A 22540-nucleotide genomic window follows, 5' to 3' on the forward strand; every position below is an offset into this window, starting at 1 on the left:
AAGGGAAGAAAGATTTGCAGTTTGTTAGGGGAGCTTCCTCTGCAGGTAGATCAATGGAAACACTGTGAATGGCAAAAGGATTGATCACTCCTTGAGCAGGTAAGAATCTCTTGTGGGAGGATTGCTCTTTCATGGTTTGATTTTTTTTTTTTTTTTTGAGGTCACTGAACAGAGCAGAGTTAAAACAACTTGGAGCAGCCTTAAAGCAGCATTTATTTTTAAGCAAGCATAGCAACAAGTAAGCAGTGTTCCTGGTTTTGCCTTATCTGCTGCTTGCCTTCACATTTGGGTAGGAAGGGCTCTATTGGTTAAAATGCTGATGAACTTGTTTCTTATTATCTCTTCAAAGCACACTAGTGATTTTGTTCTCGATTCTTTCAGTTATATTACACTGGTTTTGGACAGGATAAAACATGTTGTTTGGTTAGCAGATGTCAGGTTGAGAGTTCACAAGTGCTTGGGTAGCTACCTTGCAAGATAATTGTGCAGTTCATTTCTGAATAAAAATGAAAATTAATGAACTGCCTTAGTACTCTTGGAGTAAAAGTCAACCTGCTCTAAGCTTTGAGCCTACAGAAGGAAGTCTATTTGTCAAGCTTCTGTTATTGCAGGCAGTAGATGCAAACTAGGTGAGTAACCACAGGTTGTTCGCCTTGTTTTTCTTAAGAGCATGTAAAATTTTAAATGTATTCTTGTTGTCTACATTTTTTTTCTTGGGGAGTTGTTTTTTGCTTCATCTGATATTCATAGGCTGTTTTACAGTCAGCCAATGTAGAAAATGCTATTGGACATTCCTACAGCATATTCTTAGTTTAAGGCTGTTAGTGTAGTCCAGCATGGTATCTTGTGCACTTTATGACGATAGTAGCTATAGTGCCTGTAGCTCTATCCAAGATTATGTGCATCTGGATTAGACAAGCAGTATGGTTTGTCTTAAGCATAGGTATTGAGTTGGATAGACTGTTCTTTGTTGCTGATAATGTTGGTAATGCTCTGTTGGCCCAAATTGCACATTAATCATTTCATATGTTCAGTGTTGTGGTTTAAGGATAAACTGGTTCTCGTTTTGAGCAGTTACTTATTGTAACTCTGCCATTTAAACCTATACTTAGAAATTTTTATTGTTTCGCACTGTGAAATGTTTCCTGAAACCTCTAGAAACATAAACAAATGCGTATGTGCACATGCACAGATACATATGTATATATATATGAAGAAAAAAAAAGTGGGATTAATGTAAGTACCTTTGATGATTCCTCCCCTGTGATCCTGTGTCTGCATTTATCAGCGTGACTTCTCTGGGCAGTAGTTCAATATAGGGAACCCTGCTTGATGCTGTGAGTGTGAGTCATTAGTGTGAACAGGATGATGCACATATTGACTGTCGTGTGGCTGATCCGGTTCAGCAGCTTTAAAGCGTTTTGGATGCTGCGGTAATACGCTGCTGCGCATCATGCTATACTGGTGATTTGAATCAAAGTGGGTTTTTTCCCTCCGTTTGTGAATCTTAACTCTTCCCTATAAGTAAATGTGCTTATTTAATAGCCCTTAAAATATGCCAGTTTGAGACTGTAATTGATTATGACTTGATGTCCCCCTTCCTAATAAGGAGCTACACTATGAACACGTTTATTTTCAAATATACGTAACTTGAAGGAGACAGTGTGTTACAGTCACTGTTTATTTCTATTGGCGGCTGAATGAACTTTTGACTTTAGGAGAAACTGGACATAAATTATTGGCTAGTGAAAGGGAAAAGATCAAAGAACACTTAAAACAGTATCTGAAACTGCTTTCAAATGTGTAAAATACTTAAGTACAAAAGCTTTGTATTCAGAACTGGTTTTATAAAAGAAGATTATAGCTTATTTTCTACTGCTGATAAGCTCAGTTTGTAATCTGTGACTAATAATAAGGTCTGTAAGTGACATCTACTGATTTTAAAGGCCAGTAAAGCTTGAGGCAATCTTTTTTTTTTAATTTACTTCATAATTGGTATGTCAACTTTATTGAACTAATAGGCTGAACAAATAGGACTGAAGATGCTAACTCAGGTAAAAACTGGTTTAATGCTTTCTAGAAACTAATTTCAAGTGTTTGTGTAGATGACTTCGTTTCAGTGATTCAATTATCTTAAAACATCAGCAAAGAAGTATTTCCTATGCTTAATTGAGGTGGATCTAATTGACCAGCCTTTGCTGTTATTTTAGTTACTCATAGGTTACACTGAAAAAAACCCATATTTAAATCAGAAGAATTTAGTAGTTGTTCAATAGCTCAGGTCTAAAAAAAATCAAATCTTAACCAACGTTTCAGATGTTTTCACTTATGGAACCACTGGGGTTTTTTTGGTGGAGATCTGCTTCCAGTCTGTCAATGTGTAAAAGGATGTTGTCAGCTGCAGATCTCTAGGATGTGGAAGACATATTTTTATAGAACTGCGCAAGTCTTTGCAAACTGCAAAAGCAGAAGACAGAATCTTTCTAGCAGTGAAAGGAGGGATGACATTGCCACCTGGAATCTCACCAGCCAGGTAGCAAACTTGCTTGCTATTGATCAAAAGCAAAATTTCAGGATTGCTACTCTGACGGCTTGCCGTATGTTTGAAAGGATACCTTCATTCAGTTTTATATTAATATGCTTCCATAATTGTACGTGTGCTTGTTTCTGCTTCCCAGTGCTTCTATTTACAGTGCTTCTGTTGGAGCATGCAGCATTACAGATGTGAAATGATTTCTATGGATTCTGCACTTGTAGCTTTGTACACTGTAGTCCATTGACTGAAAGCACAGGGAGTTTATCTGGACTGCTGTGGACAGTCATCATGCCTGGAATTGTGATTGTTTCTGTTGTCGGTGACTTGTGCTTGTGTCGCTTGCAAAACAATTTACTATGCATCAAGGGTAGAAGAGTGCAACAATGCTGTGAGTAGCTGCTGACTGACAGTGGTGTGTATTTGAAGAGAAACTGGTGATGTGTCAATAAGATACTGTGAAGGGAAAGCTTGGTTGAAGAGTGAAATCAGGTTGTGGAGAAACCTGTGAGCTTTTTTGAGCAGCTGGGGAAAAATGTTTCAACTTTTAGGGATGCAATCAGGCATAGCTTGATGTATTTGAGTCTGGGAGCTCATTCGTGGTGATAATCTGTCTCTTGTCAAATTTATCGGGAATTTATCTGTTGGAGGAAAAAGGTCTTCACCAGTATCAGTGTCCAAAAATTATTTTAATGAGATTGTGGTATTAATTTAACATGATTGAAGCGGTAGCATGACCACATGAGGATTTTGGATATGGTCCTCTAAACCCCTGCTCTCAGGAGTTTAGTAGCTGTAGAGACTTGTTTGCAGAATCTAAAGATTCCAGTACAGTGCCATTTTTCTAAATTAAAGGGCAGTGCCAGGTTAGGGCCTGAAGTTTAGCTGCTTCTAACAAAGGGTGCTCTGTCAGAGCTGTTCATTTCTGCAGGAGTATGTGTACCCGCTGAAGCGAGTAAGAAACCATTCCATTACGTCTTCGTTTCTGTGCACTTAAAGGGCTTCTTTTTACGCCTTTCATCGGATACCAGTCAGTATCTCAATTAACAGTCCTCTTGAGATTATCTTTATGCGGTATCTTCTAGAAATGTTGTACCACAGTTGTTTTTGTGTAGTTATTTTTAAGACATCTGCATATCTCTGTAAAATGCTCTGCAAATTGAGTAAATTGCAATCTTGCTGAATGTGTGGCATTGATCATAATGCATCAATCTCAGATATCTGTGACCTAATTTGGGGAGCTGCCCTCAATGTCAAATTAGTTCGAAGTTTTGCGCATTAACAAAACTGAGTTAGTTGTATGTGATTATTTCAGTGTATGTTTTCAATAAATATGTTTTGCTTTTGCTGTTGCGCTTTTTTGGTGGGTTTTTCTCTTTAATTCCCAAATTGCCTTTACTTTCAGTAGGCTTTATCACATGAGTAGGGTGATTGGTGGGTAAAGAGAGAAGGAAACCAAACAGGTTACAGTTTGTGAAGGAATTCATGGAAAGTGGTAGGTAAGATTGTCTTGGGAATTGCGTATTCCTGGATGTTAATCTACATGCTGTGCCTCAAGCGCAAATACTGCTTTGAGTTCATGGGAATAAGGCATTATGAGAGTAGCCTTTGAAAGACAAGCTCCTAAGTTTGCCTAACATGGTGACAAACCATTAATGCCAAAACTTTGAACCTTACTCTGGTTACTGTCATTTTGTAAGTCACACTTAGTGCTTGAACACAAGGACTTGCTTTATACGATAGATACATCTCCTTTGTCCGTGTCTTCCTCCTGTCTGTGCTTCTTGTCTGCTGCCTTTTGCTTCTGTTGAGCATTTGTTATGATAATTAGCTCTTGCTGTGAATTCTTGGACCTGGGAAAGAAGGGTAGCAGCAGTGGGGTATGTACAACGGGTGGGATGGAAGATGTATCTTGGTTTTGTCCTACTGTGTAGAGCCATGTCTGCTAGCTGTCCAAGAGTGCAGGCCATAAATCTCAGCACTCTGAGTCCAGCTGGCATTACTGACTTGCAGTCTTCTGAGTCTGAGCCTACGCTTCCAGTCTAGCTCCCTCCAACAGCTGTGTCTAATGGTTTAGTTTGAGCTGTTGGAACGCTGTGGGGTTTTGTTTGTTTTGGTTTGTTTTTTTTTTTTTTTAAGGAGTGGAGAAAATGGGTCACCAGATCAGGTAGAACAATGATTTTTTGAGGGTCTACAGTTGTCCTATGGTGTGAGCTATATGGTGGAGAGGGATGGCTTTGGAATGACCGAGAGGACTTCTAAGATGGGAACGTGAAAGGAGTGGGGAACTCAGAGTGTGTTTGGGAGCCTTTGTAGCAGGAGGAATGGAAAACTTGATTCTTTGAGACTGAAGAGAAGACTGAGTTTCAGAGGAACTTGAAACATGTGGGTTTGGATTTACCCTGTAGGTGCTTCTAAACGCTGTTTGACCAGACTGTTCCTCTCTTTTTTTTTCCTTTTTTTTCCTCCCAATCCATACTCGAAAGGACAATTGCTTTGAACAGAAGTGGAGATGCTAAAGTGACTTGTTCAAAATGAACAAATTCATTGTCAAGTTTGACTATACATTCAGAAGTTGATTCAATATGGTCCAAGGTGCCAAGTCACATTAAAAAAATGGTGAGATAATACAAAGTATGTATAGGTCAATGAGTAAAATTAATACAAGATAACATTTCCTTGTTAACAGCAGTTTGGAATTAAACTACACATCCTCAGATCTCCATTGCTAAAGCAATGCAGGAATTTGTCTTTTTCCCCAGCAGTACCAGTGAGGTAGTAAATGAGTGGCGTTCCTCAGGGGTCGGTATTGGGACCAGTGCTGTTGAACATCTTTGTCAGTGACATGGACAGTGGGATCGGGTGCACCCTCTGCAAGTTTGCCAGCAACACCAAGCTGTGTGGTGTGGTCGACATGCTGAAGGGGCAGGGATGCCATTCAGAAGGACCTTGACAGATGGGCCTGTGCAAACCTTATGAAGTTCAACAAGGCCAAGTGCAAGGTCCTGCATGTGAGTGGGCGCAATCCTAAGCACAGCTACAGGCTGGGTGGAGAATGGGTTGAGAGCAGCCCTGAGGAGACGGACTTGGGGGTTTTGGTGGATGAGCTCAATGTGAGCCGGCAGTGTGCGCTTGCAGCCCAGAAAGCCAGCCGGGTCCTGGGCTGCATCAAAAGAAGCGTGACCAGCAGGTCGAGGGAGGGGATTCTCCCCCTCAACTCTGCTCTCATGAGACTCCACCTGGAGTACTGCATCCAGCTCTGGGGTCCCAGTACAAGAAGGACATGGAGCTGTTGGAGCGAGTCCAGAGGAGGGCCACGAAGCTGATCAGAGGGCTGGAGCACCTCTCCTACGAGGACAGGCTGAGAGAGTTGGGGTTGTTCAGCCTGGAGAAGAGAAGGCTATGGGGAGACCTTACAGCAGCCTTCCAGTACCCGAAGGGGCCTACAGGAAAGCTGGAGAGGGACTGTTTACAAGGGCAAGTAGTGATAGGACAAGGGGTAATGGCCTTAAGCTGAAGGAGGGTCGATTTAGATTAGATATTAGAAAGAAATTCTTGACTGTGAGGGTGGTGAGGCACTGGAACAGGTTGCCCAGAGAAGCTGTGGAGGCCCCCTCCCTGGAAGTGTTCAAGGCCAGGTTGGATGGGGCTTTGGGCAACATGGTCTAGTGGAGGAGGGTGTCCCTGCCCATGGCAGCAGGGTTTCAAACTAGATGATCTTTAAGGTCCCTTCCAACCCAAACCATTCTATGATTCTGTGCAGGATTGTCTTGCTGTCATTCTTGGCAAATACAGTACTAAGCTTCTAAACTAACTTCAGTGCCTTTATGCTGAATGTCATAGCCTCGAGCATTTCCTTCTGAATAGTGATCTGTGACCTCTATGTTCCCTTGCAGCTGTCTGGCTGACAGTTTTATTAGCTAGTTGTGAACCCAGGGTCCAGCTGTGTTCTTGGAGAGCTAGCCTTAAACTCCAGAGCCATTTTCAGTAAAACAAGATAAAACATTTTGCTTGTCTCTCAATACATGTAAATTAAGAAAGGAACTCTCCCTGAGACTGAAAAGACTCAAGAGCAGTTTTGCTGTCTTAAAACACTTGTGGGTTTTCTGTAATACAGTAATGTGGGAATTAGGCGATTTAAGTACTAAGTGTAAAGTATGTTTTTGCCTGAGTGGCATAACTTAATTTGGATTTTGGACTATGTACTTTCAGAATAATAGTCTTCATTGAGAGCTTAGTATCTTGACTGCTTGGACAGAATTTCTACTTGCCTAGATACGATTTCTATTCCTCCCCCCTAGTTTTGTGCAGTTGACTTAATGTCTGTGCTTTTTTTTTTTAATGTGAAAGTTGCTCTTCATTCAGAATAACTCTGAAAATCTTCTGAAATAAAACAAAAACATTCATTTTTTTTCCCCATTGTAATCACTAAAGTCTGAAAGGAAGTACTTTGCATCCAGACTGTTTCTTTCCAGTAATCTGATACAACTAGAATATAATGCATTTAATTTATTAATTTTTCTAGAACTGCATACTGCTATTTGTTAATCAGGGTTTAGCTCTGTACCATGATCTGGCAACTCCATTATTACATTGTACAATCAAATGTATGAAGTTGGAAGTTCTCTTCCCACCTTTTTCCTAGTGTCGTGAGCTTGTTTTGTTTCTGTAAAGTGTTTTGAGGAGGGCAGAAAAATATTTACCCCTGCATATCAAACTAACTTGTGGCTGAACTGTTTTAAAAGTTTGGTAATTGCTATTCGTTTCAAATAAATGAAAATTTAAGTGCAGATTAATACATTACAACTTCCCAAATATTACTATTTCTTTTCTAAGCATGGCAAAACCAGTCCATCTTTGGACAGCGTACTCCCTTTGCGCTTGACAAGGAGTTAAACTAGGCAAATAGTTCTAGTTGAAAGTTGTTTTATTGTTAATATCGATCTGTTTTACAAATAAGTTCATCATCTGCTTGTAAAACTTCTGCATGCTTCTGATGTTTCAATAAGGCCATGACCATATGGTCCTAAGTCATTGCAGTCTCAAAAGTCTGACGTACTTGTAACAAATAGTGGCATATATTTGAAAATTTAAACGTTGCTTTCTTGATCTTAGTCTTATTTTGATAACAAGTTAGTTCATTCATTTTTTTCTCTAGGGTTTCAGTTTGACTTCAACTCTCCAAAATTAGTATTTACTAACCCTATAAACATCACTTTAGTCTAAGTTAGCTTTGCTAGAATCTACTTTAATGAAAAGCAGATGCATGCTGTATTAAAGTTGAGTGTGGAAAAAACCCTCTATTTTATATGGAGGCATTACATTCTAAGGTAGTTGGAATATAATCACTTTGTGATTGGCTTTAAGGTGCTCTTTTTCTGCATTTGTTCATACATTGATTTCCACGTATTTCAGTTTTAGAGTTCTGATTTATAGAGAGGTTGTCTGTGTACAATGTTGAAGGGCGGATACAAAATTTGGACCCTCCTTTGTAAGCCCCAGAAATATCCACGTCTGTAATGCTTGGCTCTGGCAGTTGCAGTAGAAGATGTGGTCTCTTAGCTCAGCGCTTGAAACCACTTTAATGCTCTTTGTCCTCACAGCACAAATCTGATGGAACCATTACACGGGCTCACTTTGACTTCTGTACTGAAAGTTGGGCCCTGACTTTCACAAAAACAGCAACAAAACTTAAGCTTTTGAAAAATGCTTCCTAAAAAATGACAGTTTTGTGCATGTCTTTCTAGTCCACAAAATCTTAACCAGGTTGTTTTGATACAAAGGGCTGACTTAAAATCCTCAAACTTTACTGCTCATCAAAGTTCACACTGAGAAAACACATGTAAAATCTCTTGAAAATCTTCTGTGCTTTCTCACTGTGACTGAAGTTGAATTTAATGGTGATGTGTATAACTTGTAGTGTGTTTCATAGGAGGAGAAACATTGAGGTGCTTTTGAGAATCAGGCTGTAGGATTTCCGTGGTGGGACATCTGGAGCAGCTGCAAAATGACTAGGGAATGGTCTGTGCACAAGACTGAGACAGAATGCTATTCACGATCCTTTTGATTCAAATGGAAGAGAAAATAAATAGTAGTTTTCTGGAGCTACATCTGTGTTTCTGTTCATTTTGGTGGGCTACAATTCCACTTCATGATTCCCACATTTTCTGTAGATGGTCCTTGCTACTGTTGTCTCCATTCTTGCCTCAAGCCATTGCTCTTTCTCCTATGTGACTGTTGCACACAGCTGCTTGTCCTCCTGCCCTCGCTTCTGTCAGCGTCAGTACAGAACCTAAGCTTGGTAGAACTTTAGCTTCTTGTCACGTTTCACCTGTAGTGTTGATGTCTCATTAGTAAGCGTGCTTTCTTGATTGGATAATAATATTATAGTTGTCACCACAGGGAATTAAAGAGACAATAGCTGGCAAGATCAACATACAGAAACAGAAGCTTACAAAACAAGGGAGTTATGTATACAGTAACTACTCTGAAAGAAATAGTTAACTGGTTTTTGATGGAACATGGTAGGAATGCAGATAGCACACTTTTTTCAGAATTTGATATGTTCGTTGTTAATGTGTGTTTGAGGGAGTTGAATTAGATTAAAATGTTTGGTAATTTAAAGTTTTTCAAAATTAATTTCCCATTTTGGAGATGCTTTGTCTGAAGGCAGGAGCTTTAAAAATAGGGAGAAACTAGATAAGCAAATTTGGAGTGAGAAGTGGGAGGGGTAGTAGGAGAGAGTAATTTCTTGGTGTTCTTATGGAGGTTTTTCACAGGTGAATGGAAAGAAGTGGAGACAATATAAGGCTCCGTTTTTGCATAACTTCCCTTTTGGAACAGAACATTAACAATGGAGAGATGCTGAAAGTTGGTAATTGGGTGAGGAAGATGGTGAAGGATGCAATATTTCTTAGCAATGAACGAGACTTTACTAGGACATCTGTGGTTTTAGTATGTTGAACAAATGGGAGCATTTCACAAAGGAATAGAAGACTGTTATCCTCAAAACAATTGGAATGACGAAAACCCTCACAATTCAGAGGAAAGAGGAAATGTTACTTGTGCTGCATGTATAGTGATGCTTGGAGTCTGTGTGAAGGAGGGCATGCCGTGTCATTGGTTTTTATTTGACCGTTTGCATTCTATTAGGGAAGTCACGCTAAGGTATAGAAGGAGTCTGAGTGTACATCAGATTGAACCCAAGCGTTGTGTTGAATAAAGATGCAGTAATTAAGAAGGTTGCTTACTTGCCTGTGAACTAAGCAGGCACTGATGGTCAAGCACATAAACTGATGGCTCTGGCTAGGTAACTTTTGTTATAAATCTTGGTGTTAAGTGAGAAGTAAGAGGGATTCTGGTTTTGAGACTGAAGCACAACAGTCATGCAAAAGATATTTCCAGCACTAGATAAAAAACATGTACTAAACCAGTATTCTATTACTAGATTTATGGAGACAGTTATCAACCCAACCAGTTGAAAGTTTTCAGATTTTAAAATTCTGCTTTATATTGCTACTGAAACCAACCTTAAGTTTGTGACTTGAATGCAGAATACTGAAATAAAATGAGGTGTTTTATTTAAGGTTGCAGATTTAATACTTTTTCTTCTTTTTATATAGCCTTGGCCCTTTGGTGAGTAAAGTGAAGGAGTATCAAGTGGAGACCATTGTAGATACCCTCTGTACAAACATGCTTTCAGATAAAGAACAGTTACGTGATATTTCGAGCATTGGCCTTAAAACTGTGATTGGAGAACTCCCCCCAGCTTCCAGTGGTAAGGCATTTTGTATTGAAGACTACCTAGTTTTATAATTTCATTACTAATTAAAAAAAATGCAAAAGCTGGGTCCTTTAGTGAAGAGGATTCAGTTCACTTAACATTGGAACTAATTGCTGTCAGTGGAAAAATGTATGGCACAAATATCCTTTTAGTTTTTTCTTCCCTGACTGTATTTCTAGATTTTACTAGTTCAAAACCTTTTTTTACTGAAGAATTGCATTAGTGTGAAAAACAAACTTACAGTATATGAACTTCAGTATAACAAATTGAGTATAAAAGCTCCTATTTTTAATAATTGTCTGGTGGAACATTTCTAGTCATAGCTAAATCTTATCTTGCTTTTTGATTGATAGTATACTTTAAAATTGATCATAACTTGGGTATTTTTCTTTAATTATCTGATTTCTCGTCTCAGTTTCTGGTAAGTGTTTTGGAAAGTACCTTGTGTTTCTAGCAATTGCCTGTTAAATTACTGAAATGCTTTCCTGCAGTTTTAAATGAAGGCAGTCTTTCCTCCAAAAGAGATAGTAATGATGAACAGCTCATCAGTTAATGGCATTACTTTTTTATTGAAGTGATTTTCAGATATTGTGTAGGATATGAATGAGAATAGAGAAGTGATTAAAAAGGCTTTGGAAATGCAGTTTTTAGAGACTGAGGTTTCTTAATTTTTAAAAAAATAATTCTGATTTTCACATCCTTTATTGAAAGTACACAGGTAAGTCTTGCTTTCATCAAGCAGTAGGGAGATGCGTAAACTTCAAATAAATAATTTTAAGTATCACAGTTAAAGCTTTTATTCTTTTGTTTGCCTACACAAAAAGAAAGATTTTGGGGTGGAGGTAAAGCTCAAACAAAAACATAGCAAAATCTTTCAATATAATTAGCATTCCTGATAAAGGAACCTAGAGTTGAGAGCAAGAAATAATGTGTAACATAGGTTGTTGTCTTTTTTTGTTAGCCTCTATGGTAACATATTTGACTGTCCAGTTGTTATGTTTAGTTTTAGTCAGGAAATTGGTTTTAGTCATATAGTTAAGAATAAGCCATATTAACTTATAAACTACATTTAATATAGTTTGGAAAGGTAAATTCTAAAAGTGTGGTTAAAAAAATTTCATGCAAATGAAGGTGAGCCTTAACCATTGGGTAGCTGTTACCATGACATGAGTTTCTTCTCATAATTACTCTGAACAACATTAGACAGTTGGGGGAAAGGAGGAACTACGGAACTGTGATAAAGACATTTTTACTTGAATTTTAAAATACTTTGGGTATATGTTTTTTTCCCCTTTATCAAATGTTTCACCAGTATTTCAGGTACTCATTTAACTAGCTTCTTGTGCAAAATCATTTTATTTAGCTGTTCTTTAGAGGTGGTTCTATCTACTCCTGTGTTTCCCCTTATTGTAGTTATTCCTTTATTTTTACCTCTAGTCTTTTCATTTATTGCTCTAGACTTGTCTTGGCTTTCACTTTCCATTGCTTGCCCTGCCAAAAGCAGTGTTCTTTCTGTTGTATATACCTTGTGGGACAATTAAGAAGCCCTACTTCTGAGTATGTTTCTACATAGACAGTCTTTCAGCTCTAATGCAGAGCATACGTTACATTAGCAAACAAACTGGCTGCTCAAGCTTGTTTTGTTGGGTGGGAAAAGCTTCTTTATGTTGGTATCATGTTGCTTTCCATAGTCACAAACATCGTCTCTGGTGTTAAAAACTGGATTCTTTTTAATTATGAAAATGCTGAGGTTCTGTTGTACTTTCAGGTTCTGCATTAGCAGCTAATGTTTGCAAAAAGATCACAGGGCGTCTCACTAGTGCTATAGCCAAGCAGGAAGATGTGTCTGTTCAACTGGAGGCACTGGATATCATGGCTGATATGCTGAGCAGGTAAACATCCCTCTTCCAAAATGCTGGTGAATGCTGATAAATACTCATTAAAGCTTGAACTTTGTTTTTTCCAAATGTTTAAATTTAAATTTTTAAGTTTTGTGAAATAATATAGTAAGGTATTAAGTATAGGTGAAACTTCACTTAGGGAAAAAAAAAGTGAATGTATTGAAGATAAGTTGATTGATAGATCAATTACTTGATTATTTAATCTTATGAGAACTGTAATTTAATTTTATTTTAATGTTTATTGCTTTGAGAGTATATTTTAAACTAATTGCTTCTTTTTAAAAGTTCCAAAAGCTTAAATTTAAAAACTTAATTGGAATCTTTGGGATATTTTGGGAATATTTAAAGTAATATTGTGCAGTATATGAACAAATTATCTAGATTCAATTGGTTTGAGTTTGTGTTTTGTCTGTTTTAAGGCAAGGAGGACTGCTTGTTAACTTCCATCCTTCAATTCTGACCTGTCTGCTCCCCCAGCTGACTAGCCCCAGACTTGCTGTGAGGAAAAGAACCATCATTGCTCTTGGTCACCTGGTTATGAGTTGTGGCAATATGGTTTTTGTTGACCTCATTGAACATCTCTTGACAGAGCTGTCTAAAAATGATTCCATGTCAACAACTAGGACCTATATACAGTGTATTGCTGCTATCAGTAGGCAAGCAGGTCATAGAATAGGTAAGAAAAATACACAAATTATCTGTAACTTTGAAAGTTTTTAGATGAGAGTAATTACTTTGCTGTTTTTTTTCCTCTTACCAGGTGAATATCTTGAGAAAATAATTCCTTTGGTTGTAAAGTTTTGTAACGTAGATGATGATGAACTACGAGAGTATTGCATTCAAGCGTTTGAATCCTTTGTTAGGAGGTAAGTTATTCTTGGGTACCTATTTCAGGCTTTCTTAAGATCTAATAGTGTGTCATTTGGTTGTAAGCTGTCAACGGACAGTCTCCTTGGTACAAAATGTTTTGCGAGCTGTGAGCTAGAACAGTTCCTGTAACTCTGTCTCGTAACTTAATTGTTAAACGGTGTGTTATGTCTATACTTCAGAAGTTTTTTATTGTGCCGTTGCTGTTTATGCAAACAGGAGGGGGAGAGTATTCTAATAATATTTGTTGTCCGATAGCGGTGAAAAAAAATTGATATCCAAAGGCATATCTTGGTCCTTAGCAACCTTCCAGTCTAGCAGATCCAGTTACATAGTAGCCTCACCCTTTCTGACCTTCCTTTCTGAATTTCTGTAATTCAGATGCATGCGTTGATGGTACTTGGTTTGGCCAATGTCTCCAAAGTACAACATGTGGCATGAAGTCTTTTGAAGAATTAAAATATTTCTAAAGTAATTTGACATTCATTGTATTTTTGTGTTACACAGATGTCCTAAAGAAGTTTATCCTCATGTATCTACTATTATAAACATTTGTCTTAAATATCTTACTTATGATCCTAATTATAATTATGATGATGAAGATGAAGATGAAAATGCCATGGATGCTGATGGTGGTGATGACGATGATCAAGGTATATTCTCTTTTTGGGTTGGGCGAGAGGAAGATCTTGTAAACGTGCAGTCATCTGAGAAAATTTGTATGGGTGCTATTGCTACTAAGTACCAGCATTTGAATGACTTGTATACCTTTGTATTCAATTTTTGCACTGTTTTTAAACATACTTATATTCCAAGAAGTGAGTTCATAATATATAGGATGATGTTTTTGGAGATAAATAATTCCAAAGGTGAACATAAAGTACAAGACAAATATTTTAAAATACTCGAAAGGTGGAAAAAGACAGAAGCATGTAGGATGATATAATTAAAGTGAGAAGAATATCAGTTAATGAATTGAAAATCCATATTCAGCATGGGAAAGGCTTCTCCCTACTTTCCACTATAATATATTCTTACCTAATGCATAAAATCAGAATAGATTGAAAATTGCAAAATAGTCAGTATTTTTCTGTAGCATAAAAAATGTTTTAGACTGAAAGGTATAACGTATTGTTACTATGATGGCAATACCTTGCCATATGTAAGCTTTATGAAAACTTGGACACACAAGTAATCTGAACCCAGACCATAACATTCTCATTACCTTAAGAATGAATGAGCTGCACAGTTGTTGCTTTAGTGCTTAAGAAGTCAATTTGTATTGCTTATTGTATGTTTTTGTTGTCATTTTTGGGGGCAGAGTATGGTTTGGTTTATTCCTAGAAAGAAACAAACAGAATAATTTGTTGAATCTGGATCAGCTAGTAATTGTTGTTGCATTGTGGCTTATGTCACGACTAAAGAAGAGTAGTCTTGAAATCAGTAGTCAGGCTGTAAATGTGACGGGAACTGCCTTATTGTGTTTGCAGTTTAAATTAGTGCATGTGTAAGACTAGTGTGAAAAAATTGGCAGAGGAAAGAGTTAGTGTTCAGATTTAGGCAGTGTAGAAAGCTTTTTAGTATGGTTTTTAACGTACTTCTGAACCTCTTTCTTTGGTGTGCATTACACAAAACTCAAGTGTGTTCCTGTTAATTGTTTAAAATAAAACTTGATGCTTTGATTGTCTAGACTTGAACGTATGCATAATTTATTTTTTTCAAGGGAGCGATGATGAATATAGTGATGATGATGACATGAGCTGGAAAGTGAGGCGTGCAGCTGCTAAATGTCTGGATGCTGTGGTTAGCACACGACATGAAATGCTTCCAGAATTCTACAAAACTGTATCTCCTGCTTTAATAGCCAGATTCAAAGAACGTGAAGAGAATGTTAAAGCAGATGTTTTTCATGCATATCTTTCTCTTTTAAAACAAACTCGACCTGTGCAAAGTTGGCTTTGTGATCCTGATGCAATGGAACAAGGAGAGACACCTTTGACAATGCTTCAGAGTCAGGTTATTTGTCACAATTTTGGTTATCTTTGGGAAGACATACTGAACTTGTGCCCTCTTCATAAGGATAGTTCTTGAAATATGCCATATACTTTCTTCATACACAGATTTACAGTTTATTACTGTAGTATTAACATTGAGAGCAAGCCAGGTAAACTGGCCCATAAAAGTACAGCAGTCGTAGAAACTGAAATTATCAACTAATGTAAATGTGCTTATCTGACTTCACTTGTTTACTGTCACCTGTAAAAGTTTAGTCAAATTACCAAAGCAAAATAGTTATTTTGTGCATTCTTTTAATGCAGACGTAAGTTCTAATGATCAAGATAAAACTTGATTTGCTACAATGTATTTTATTTGCAGAATAAAAAGGATAGTGCTGAAAACTTCTTCTAAGTGAGTTACTTGGGTGACTTTTCAGTTGTTGCTCTCTACAGTTCTATTAATGCAAATCTAGTTTTGCTTTGTTTCATCTCACCTTTTAGATTACTTTTTTTTATGATAGCAATTCTTTTCAATCTTCATTTCCCCATGTTTAACTTTTCTAGTTCTGTAGAGAAATCAGAAATAGAGGGGTAGGACACACATCTTTATATCCCCCCAGTGATCAAAGATGAAAGAAATGTCAGCTATTGAATCAATTAACACATATGCGATGATTACAGGTCCCCAACATAGTTAAAGCCTTGCACAAACAGATGAAGGAGAAAAGTGTGAAGACTCGTCAGTGTTGCTTTAACATGCTGACAGAGCTAGTAAATGTATTACCTGGAGCCCTAACACAACATGTTCCCGTACTTGTACCAGGTATGAGAAACATATTATTCATTTAAAGATTTATTAGTAAATTGGATGTGAAGTTTTGAAATCTTTGTCTTGACTGCGTAAAAGCTTTGAAGTGTTGCTTCTATTTAAAGAAATTGGCAAAATAATCAGCTGCTGTGTGGATCCATATAAATATTTTAGTGACATATTTCCAGTAATCTTGAAAACAAGGGTTGACTCTAAGATTGAGATTTTTTTTTTCTCCTATATCTAAAAAAAAAGGTTAATTTGCTTCTTAACTGCAAGATCAAATTGCCTTCTTCCTCATCTTAACAGAGTGAAATATTGCCCATATTTTAGCTTTTGGGACCTAAAATGTTAGATTTTGAACCAACAAGGAAAAGTAAGTTAGGAAAAGTTAAAGGTTCAGAATCCCATTATAATTAAGAAAATACATCATAAACCATCAACTGGCCCATGTCCCCTGTGTAGAGAAAGCTTAAAAACAAATTGATTGAATAAAATGGTGAAAGAGCCTTGGAAGCATTCAAGAAAGGCTGGGAGCAGGAAAACATAAATTGAGTATAGCTGCCTGCCTTCAGAAATTTTGCAGTACTCTAACAGAATATAAATACCCAACCTAAAAATACATTTTTCTTTTTTTTTTTCTTCCAGGAATAATTTTTTCACTGAATGACAAATCAAGTTCTTCTAATCTGAAGATAGATGCTTTGTCCTGTTTGTATGTGATCCTCTGCAATCATTCTCCCCAAGTCTTTCATCCTCACGTTCAAGCATTGGTACCTCCAGTTGTAGCTTGTGTTGGAGACCCATTTTACAAGATAACATCAGAGGCGCTTTTGGTTACTCAACAGCTTGTGAAAGTCATTCGTCCTTTAGACCAGCCTTCTTCCTTTGATGCTACTCCTTACATCAAAGATTTGTTTACTTGTACAATCAAGAGATTAAAGGCTGCTGACATTGATCAGGAGGTGAAAGAAAGGGCAATATCTTGCATGGGTCAAATCATTTGTAGCCTTGGTGACAGCCTAGGCACAGACCTGCCTAGTACACTTCAGATCTTCCTAGAGAGACTGAAGAATGAGATCACTCGATTAACTACAGTGAAGGCCATGACACTGATTGCCGGTTCTCCTTTGAAGATAGATTTGAGACCAATCCTTGGGGAAGGAGTTCCTATTCTTGCTTCTTTTTTGAGAAAGAACCAGCGAGCTTTGAAATTGGGCACTCTTTCAGCTCTAGATATTTTAATTAAGAATTACAGTGACAGCTTGACAGCTGCCATGATTGATGCTGTCCTGGATGAGCTTCCACCTCTGATTAGTGAAAGTGATATGCATGTATCACAGATGGCCATCAGTTTTCTGACAACGCTGGCTAAAGTATATCCTTCCTCCCTGTCAAAGATTAGTGGGTCCATTCTCAATGAACTTATTGGGCTGGTGAGATCGCCTCTGCTTCAGGGTGGAGCACTTAGTGCCATGCTAGAATTTTTCCAAGCTTTGGTTGTGACTGGTACAAATAATTTAGGCTATATGGATTTACTGCGCATGTTAACGGGTCCAGTGTACTCACAGAGCACAGCACTTACTCACAAGCAGTCTTACTATTCCATTGCCAAATGTGTTGCTGCCCTTACTCGAGCCTGCCCTAAGGAAGGACCAGCTGTTGTAGGTCAGTTCATTCAAGATGTCAAGAACTCAAGGTCCACAGATTCCATTCGGCTTTTGGCTTTGCTTTCTCTTGGGGAAGTTGGGCATCACATTGACTTAAGTGGACAAATTGAGCTGAAGTCTGTAATACTAGAAGCATTCTCTTCTCCTAGTGAAGAAGTCAAATCAGCGGCGTCTTATGCATTAGGCAGTATTAGTGTTGGCAATCTTCCTGAATATCTGCCATTTGTCTTACAAGAAATAACCAGTCAACCTAAGAGGCAATACCTTCTTCTTCATTCCTTGAAAGAAATAATTAGCTCTGCATCAGTGATTGGTCTCAAACCATATGTTGAGAACATCTGGGCCTTACTCCTGAAACACTGCGAATGTGCAGAAGAGGGTACACGGAATGTTGTTGCTGAATGCTTGGGCAAGCTTACGTTAATAGATCCAGAGACTCTGCTTCCACGACTCAAGGGATACTTGGCATCGGGTGAGTAGTAGTAACTCATGTACATAGTGTAGCAAATGGCCTTATGCTATCTGTTAATAAATTGATCTAGTTTTGCAAATTATTCGCTTAAATTTGATAATACTCTTGAAGTTTTGCTTTCCTCCCACCCCAACAGTATGAAGCTTAGATGGTTCCATTTTCACTAGAAGAAATTAGTGATACATAACATGAATTAATTTTATGGTCTGCTTTCAGACTGGTATTTCAATTAACGATGTTATGTTTAACTGAGTTGTAAACTTAAAGGGGAAGGAGCATGGGTGACAAAGGGACAGCACTACTTGACAAACAGTTTTCTTAATTTTCAGATAAGAATTCAGAAATCTTTAAGCATTAGGAAGGATCATTGTGCATAGTTCATTAATCAGTTTCATATCAAGAATATTGGCATGTTTTTTCATGTGCTGCTGCTTTAAAGAGGAGAGTGGTTTGTAGGCCTATGTGGTGAATTAAAAAATCCGTCCTAAATAGGTTCATTACTTGAATTTTCTGTAGCAGTTAATGTTAAATGTTTATTACAAATGTTATGGTCTCTCTTCCTCCGTATAAAATGGACCATGAGAACATCTGTGGAGAAAACATACTGCATTGCTAGTAATAAGTAACTTTTTTTCTATAGTGTTCTTAAGAGTATTACAAGTTTGAAAAGAATGGAATTGAACATGATTTAAATTCTGTGATTGTACTGTTTTAATGTTACACGTTCACACTTTTGTTTCATATTAGGGTCCTCATATGCTCGAAGTTCGGTGGTTACTGCTGTCAAGTTCACTATTTCTGATCATCCACAACCCATAGACCCACTCTTGAAGAACTGCATAGGTAAGTTCTTTACTTTAGTGACAGCTTCTACGTTTTCAAAAAAAAGAATTGCACTTAAAAATGGTTTGTTGTGTTTTCAGAAAAAGATATTTCCAGGTACCAGAATTAGGTGCTAATGGTAACTATTGGAACAGTTATGTTTCCACACTAGCCAGCTATTTGTCTTAATTCTAGCTTGTTTGAATTCTGAGCAGTAAAAGTTGTGTGATAAAAGTGGTATGTACTGAAGCTGTGATGGGTAAAGAATACAGGGAGCTAGGGCTTTTAGGAAAACAGTCCCCAGAAGCTGGTTTCCTTTCCCATGCTCTTGCCAAATTATATCAGTTTGATGTAGTAAAGTACTGTCTTTACCCAGAAGGGTGGTCTTGGAAATATTTGACATTCAATCATTTAGAATATGTATGCACATGTGAATTCTGAGTATTACCAGGTAGCAAATTGTAAATTTAGGTCCTTAGGATTCTATAATGCTTTGTGATCTGAGAGTTATTGGAAGCATGTATATTTTTACCGGGATAAGGTAATCAGAGCTTTCCGTATAACATCAGTATGATGAAGAGCTTTGCGATGCTGTGTTATTTTGATCTTTTTTCATTTGTATGACAAAGTATTGCCGATTTGTTTAATATGCTATGGTGAATGTTTTATAGTGGCTTGATTACAGGTTTAAAGATCAGTAAAAATTATGTATAGTGCTAAAAATAATGGGGGGGAAGATTAATCTTTGAAATCATTCAGTTTTGTGGAGAGCAAGGTTTTTATTTATAGGGAAGTGGTGTCAGTTCCTATGTGTTATTTTCATCACTAAGCTTAAAATTTTTCACTAATATGTTAAAGAATTTACTATGCTTGTGGAATTTTTTTTTCCCCCCTACTGTCCCTCCTGTTGGAGCTGCCTAGCCTCTTTGGTTTCTGGAAGTACTTATTGATTATCCAGTCAAAAAATTATTGCTATCTAGTACTTTAAAAAATCTCAGTCATCTTTAGTTGTGGTTTGGGTTTTTTTCCTCTTTGAAGAGGTCACTTTGATGTTTACACCCTTTTATTTTTCTCCTTGTAAAAATTTCACTTCTCTTGAAAGTTGCTAGTAAAACTTCACAGACAGTGGGGAAAAATATGACCTATTCCTGCAGGCATTTATTTTAAAAAGACTGTGTTATAGAACTATAGACATGCTAAATTGAAAATGCCCGGAGTGTGTGGTGGGGTGGGATGGGATGAGACATAACATTGCCACGTTAATACATACTGAGTGGGCTTATTTTCTGGTGATTTAGGAATTCTTACTATATGCCAATGTAGGGGTTAAAAATCAATATATTGATAGTTTCTTTAAGAAGTGTTCTCTAATTCTTGAATGGCAGAATTTAAATTGGGTTTCTGAAGCATATTCTGAGAGACTTTAATGGAGAAAAGGAAAGATTATGTTAAATAAAATTTTCATTAATTTTCATGCTGTACCTTTAAAAGGAAGTTGAAATGTCATTAAGTGATAGTCATTTATGTTGATGGTGGTTTTTTAACTTCTATTTCATTATCTGAAATGCGATCTTAGTTTCTATAATACTTTGGCTGTGATTCTAACGAAATAGGTTTATTTGTCTAATCATGCTAAAATAGCAGGCATTGGTCTGTGTTACATCAAAATAAGTCCTCCACTAAACATGCCCTTTTTGAAAGGTTAAAACTAAGCAAAGATATTTTTAAAGTAGCAAATGAAAAAGATCCTCATAGGTTGATTTATTTCTGTACGTGATTGCAGGTGATTTTCTGAAAACATTGGAGGACCCGGATCTCAATGTCAGGAGAGTAGCCTTAGTGACATTTAATTCAGCTGCACACAATAAACCATCATTAATAAGGGACCTCTTAGATACTGTGCTTCCTCATCTTTACAATGAAACAAAAGTCAGAAAGGAGTTAATCAGAGAGGTATGTTAACCAAGAAAAACAGCGCTAAATGTAAGTAGATTCTTTGTTTTTTCTAAATATATTACTACTTAACTTTTGTTTTTTATTTGCTGACAGGTGGAAATGGGACCATTTAAGCATACAGTTGATGATGGGTTGGACATAAGGAAAGCAGCTTTTGAGTGCATGTATACACTTTTGGATAGCTGTTTGGATAGACTAGATATATTTGAATTCTTAAATCATGTTGAAGATGGCCTGAAGGATCATTATGATATTAAGGTTAGCTGTCATTTTTCTCTGTGTAGGCAGTAACTTAGTCAAAATATTTTAAATAGTGAATAGACTGAAATGGTAAAAAATACTACTTCATATGCTTAAGCACTTCACTAGATTTGCCATTTTTGTTAAAGTGTTGCTGTTAAGAAGGTTACTAGTGTCCATTGTAAAAAATGCATTGTAGAAAATATCTCTCCGTATATGTGCTGAGCGTAACTGATTGTTGAATTGGTTTTCTCTCAACCTAGATGCTAACCTTTTTAATGTTGGTGAGATTGTCTACCCTTTGTCCGAGCGCAGTGCTGCAGAGATTGGATAGGCTTGTTGAACCTTTGCGTGCTACATGTACAACTAAGGTATTGTTTTAAATTTTAAACTTATTTAAGCTAATTATTTTGCGTTGTCTTATAGAAGTATAAATGAAGTTGTGTACAAAAAATACTTCTGAGAATCTAGGTGTATTGCTACAGCATTTCCTGAGTGATAGTCATAAGCTGCAATAGGGTGATATAAATATGTGGACCTTTATATATTTATTAAGTTTCTTTAAATTACAAATGGAGGAGTAGACTCGTTCGCTTCTTTTTGAAAATCTTCTGTTTCTTTGATGCCATTTCTTTTGTTCCTTCAAAATCTAACTGTCACTTGGGCAGCTTGTAAGTCTCATTTCATTATGAATAGTGAAATTGGAATACTGAGAGTTTTTCTGACTTCTAATAATCATGTTGTTGCAGACAAGCATTTGGGTGACGAAGGATGGAGGCAGTGTAAAGCAGTCCTATTTTTGTTGGGTTTCTGTCTGTTTGGATTTTTCCCTTCATTTATATTACAAGATCCTTGGGTCTTAGCACAGTTAGTCTCCTTTTGTTTCTGCTGTTGTCTTGATCTACCTGCATATGCTCTAACAGTCATTTAATGCCTTGCTTTTCCATTAATGTAATCTGTTATATTTCACATCAAGAAATCTGACTGCTTTTAATGATAATTTATATTTGTATCACTGAAACATCTTTGAGAATTATAACAGAAGGTTAAGCAGTTATTCTAATGAAGGTCATCTTTTTAAAAATTTCTATTCTCTGGAAGCTGGAAGAACTGTGATAATATCATTGTAATGTTATTAACTGACCTTACTAGCTAGAGATTGGCTGCTATAATTGTTTTGATTTGGTAATGGACTTGGTAGCTTGCAACCATTTTCTGCTTACCAGGCAGTATTCACGTTTCAGTCTTATTTGTAAACTGCTGGTAAAAAGTCTGCTAAAAAATAGATGTTTAGAGGGTTTTTTTTTGCTCGTTGGGTTTTTTCTTGGGATTTTTGGAGGTGTTTTTTAAGAGGTTAGACCTTTTTTGAAAGCTGTGCAAAGCAGTATTATGGAAGGAAATAGGTCTTTGTAAGATAGATAGATAGATATAGATATATATATTTAAGGTGGGTGTAAAGGGAGGGTTAAGCAAAGGTTTAAAATATATTTC

At 37.0% G+C, this 22540-nt stretch overlaps 1 protein-coding gene across 1 annotated transcript in view; it reads left to right on the forward strand.

Moving 5' to 3' along the window:
* The window catches only part of CAND1 (cullin associated and neddylation dissociated 1), a 31577-nt gene that overhangs the window by 7106 nt on the left and 1931 nt on the right, over positions 1-22540 (forward strand). The window contains exons 3-14 of the mRNA XM_075746029.1: positions 10156-10310; positions 12085-12208; positions 12637-12893; positions 12978-13083; positions 13592-13737; positions 14808-15100; positions 15763-15904; positions 16538-18031; positions 18779-18874; positions 20637-20806; positions 20903-21067; positions 21313-21420. Of these exons, the coding sequence (XP_075602144.1) occupies positions 10156-10310; positions 12085-12208; positions 12637-12893; positions 12978-13083; positions 13592-13737; positions 14808-15100; positions 15763-15904; positions 16538-18031; positions 18779-18874; positions 20637-20806; positions 20903-21067; positions 21313-21420 (3256 nt within the window). The remainder of the gene's footprint in view (positions 1-10155; positions 10311-12084; positions 12209-12636; positions 12894-12977; positions 13084-13591; positions 13738-14807; positions 15101-15762; positions 15905-16537; positions 18032-18778; positions 18875-20636; positions 20807-20902; positions 21068-21312; positions 21421-22540) is intronic.

The sequence above is a fragment of the Balearica regulorum genome, chromosome 1, assembly GCF_011004875.1.
Source record: "Balearica regulorum gibbericeps isolate bBalReg1 chromosome 1, bBalReg1.pri, whole genome shotgun sequence".
Taxonomy (NCBI): domain Eukaryota; kingdom Metazoa; phylum Chordata; class Aves; order Gruiformes; family Gruidae; genus Balearica; species Balearica regulorum.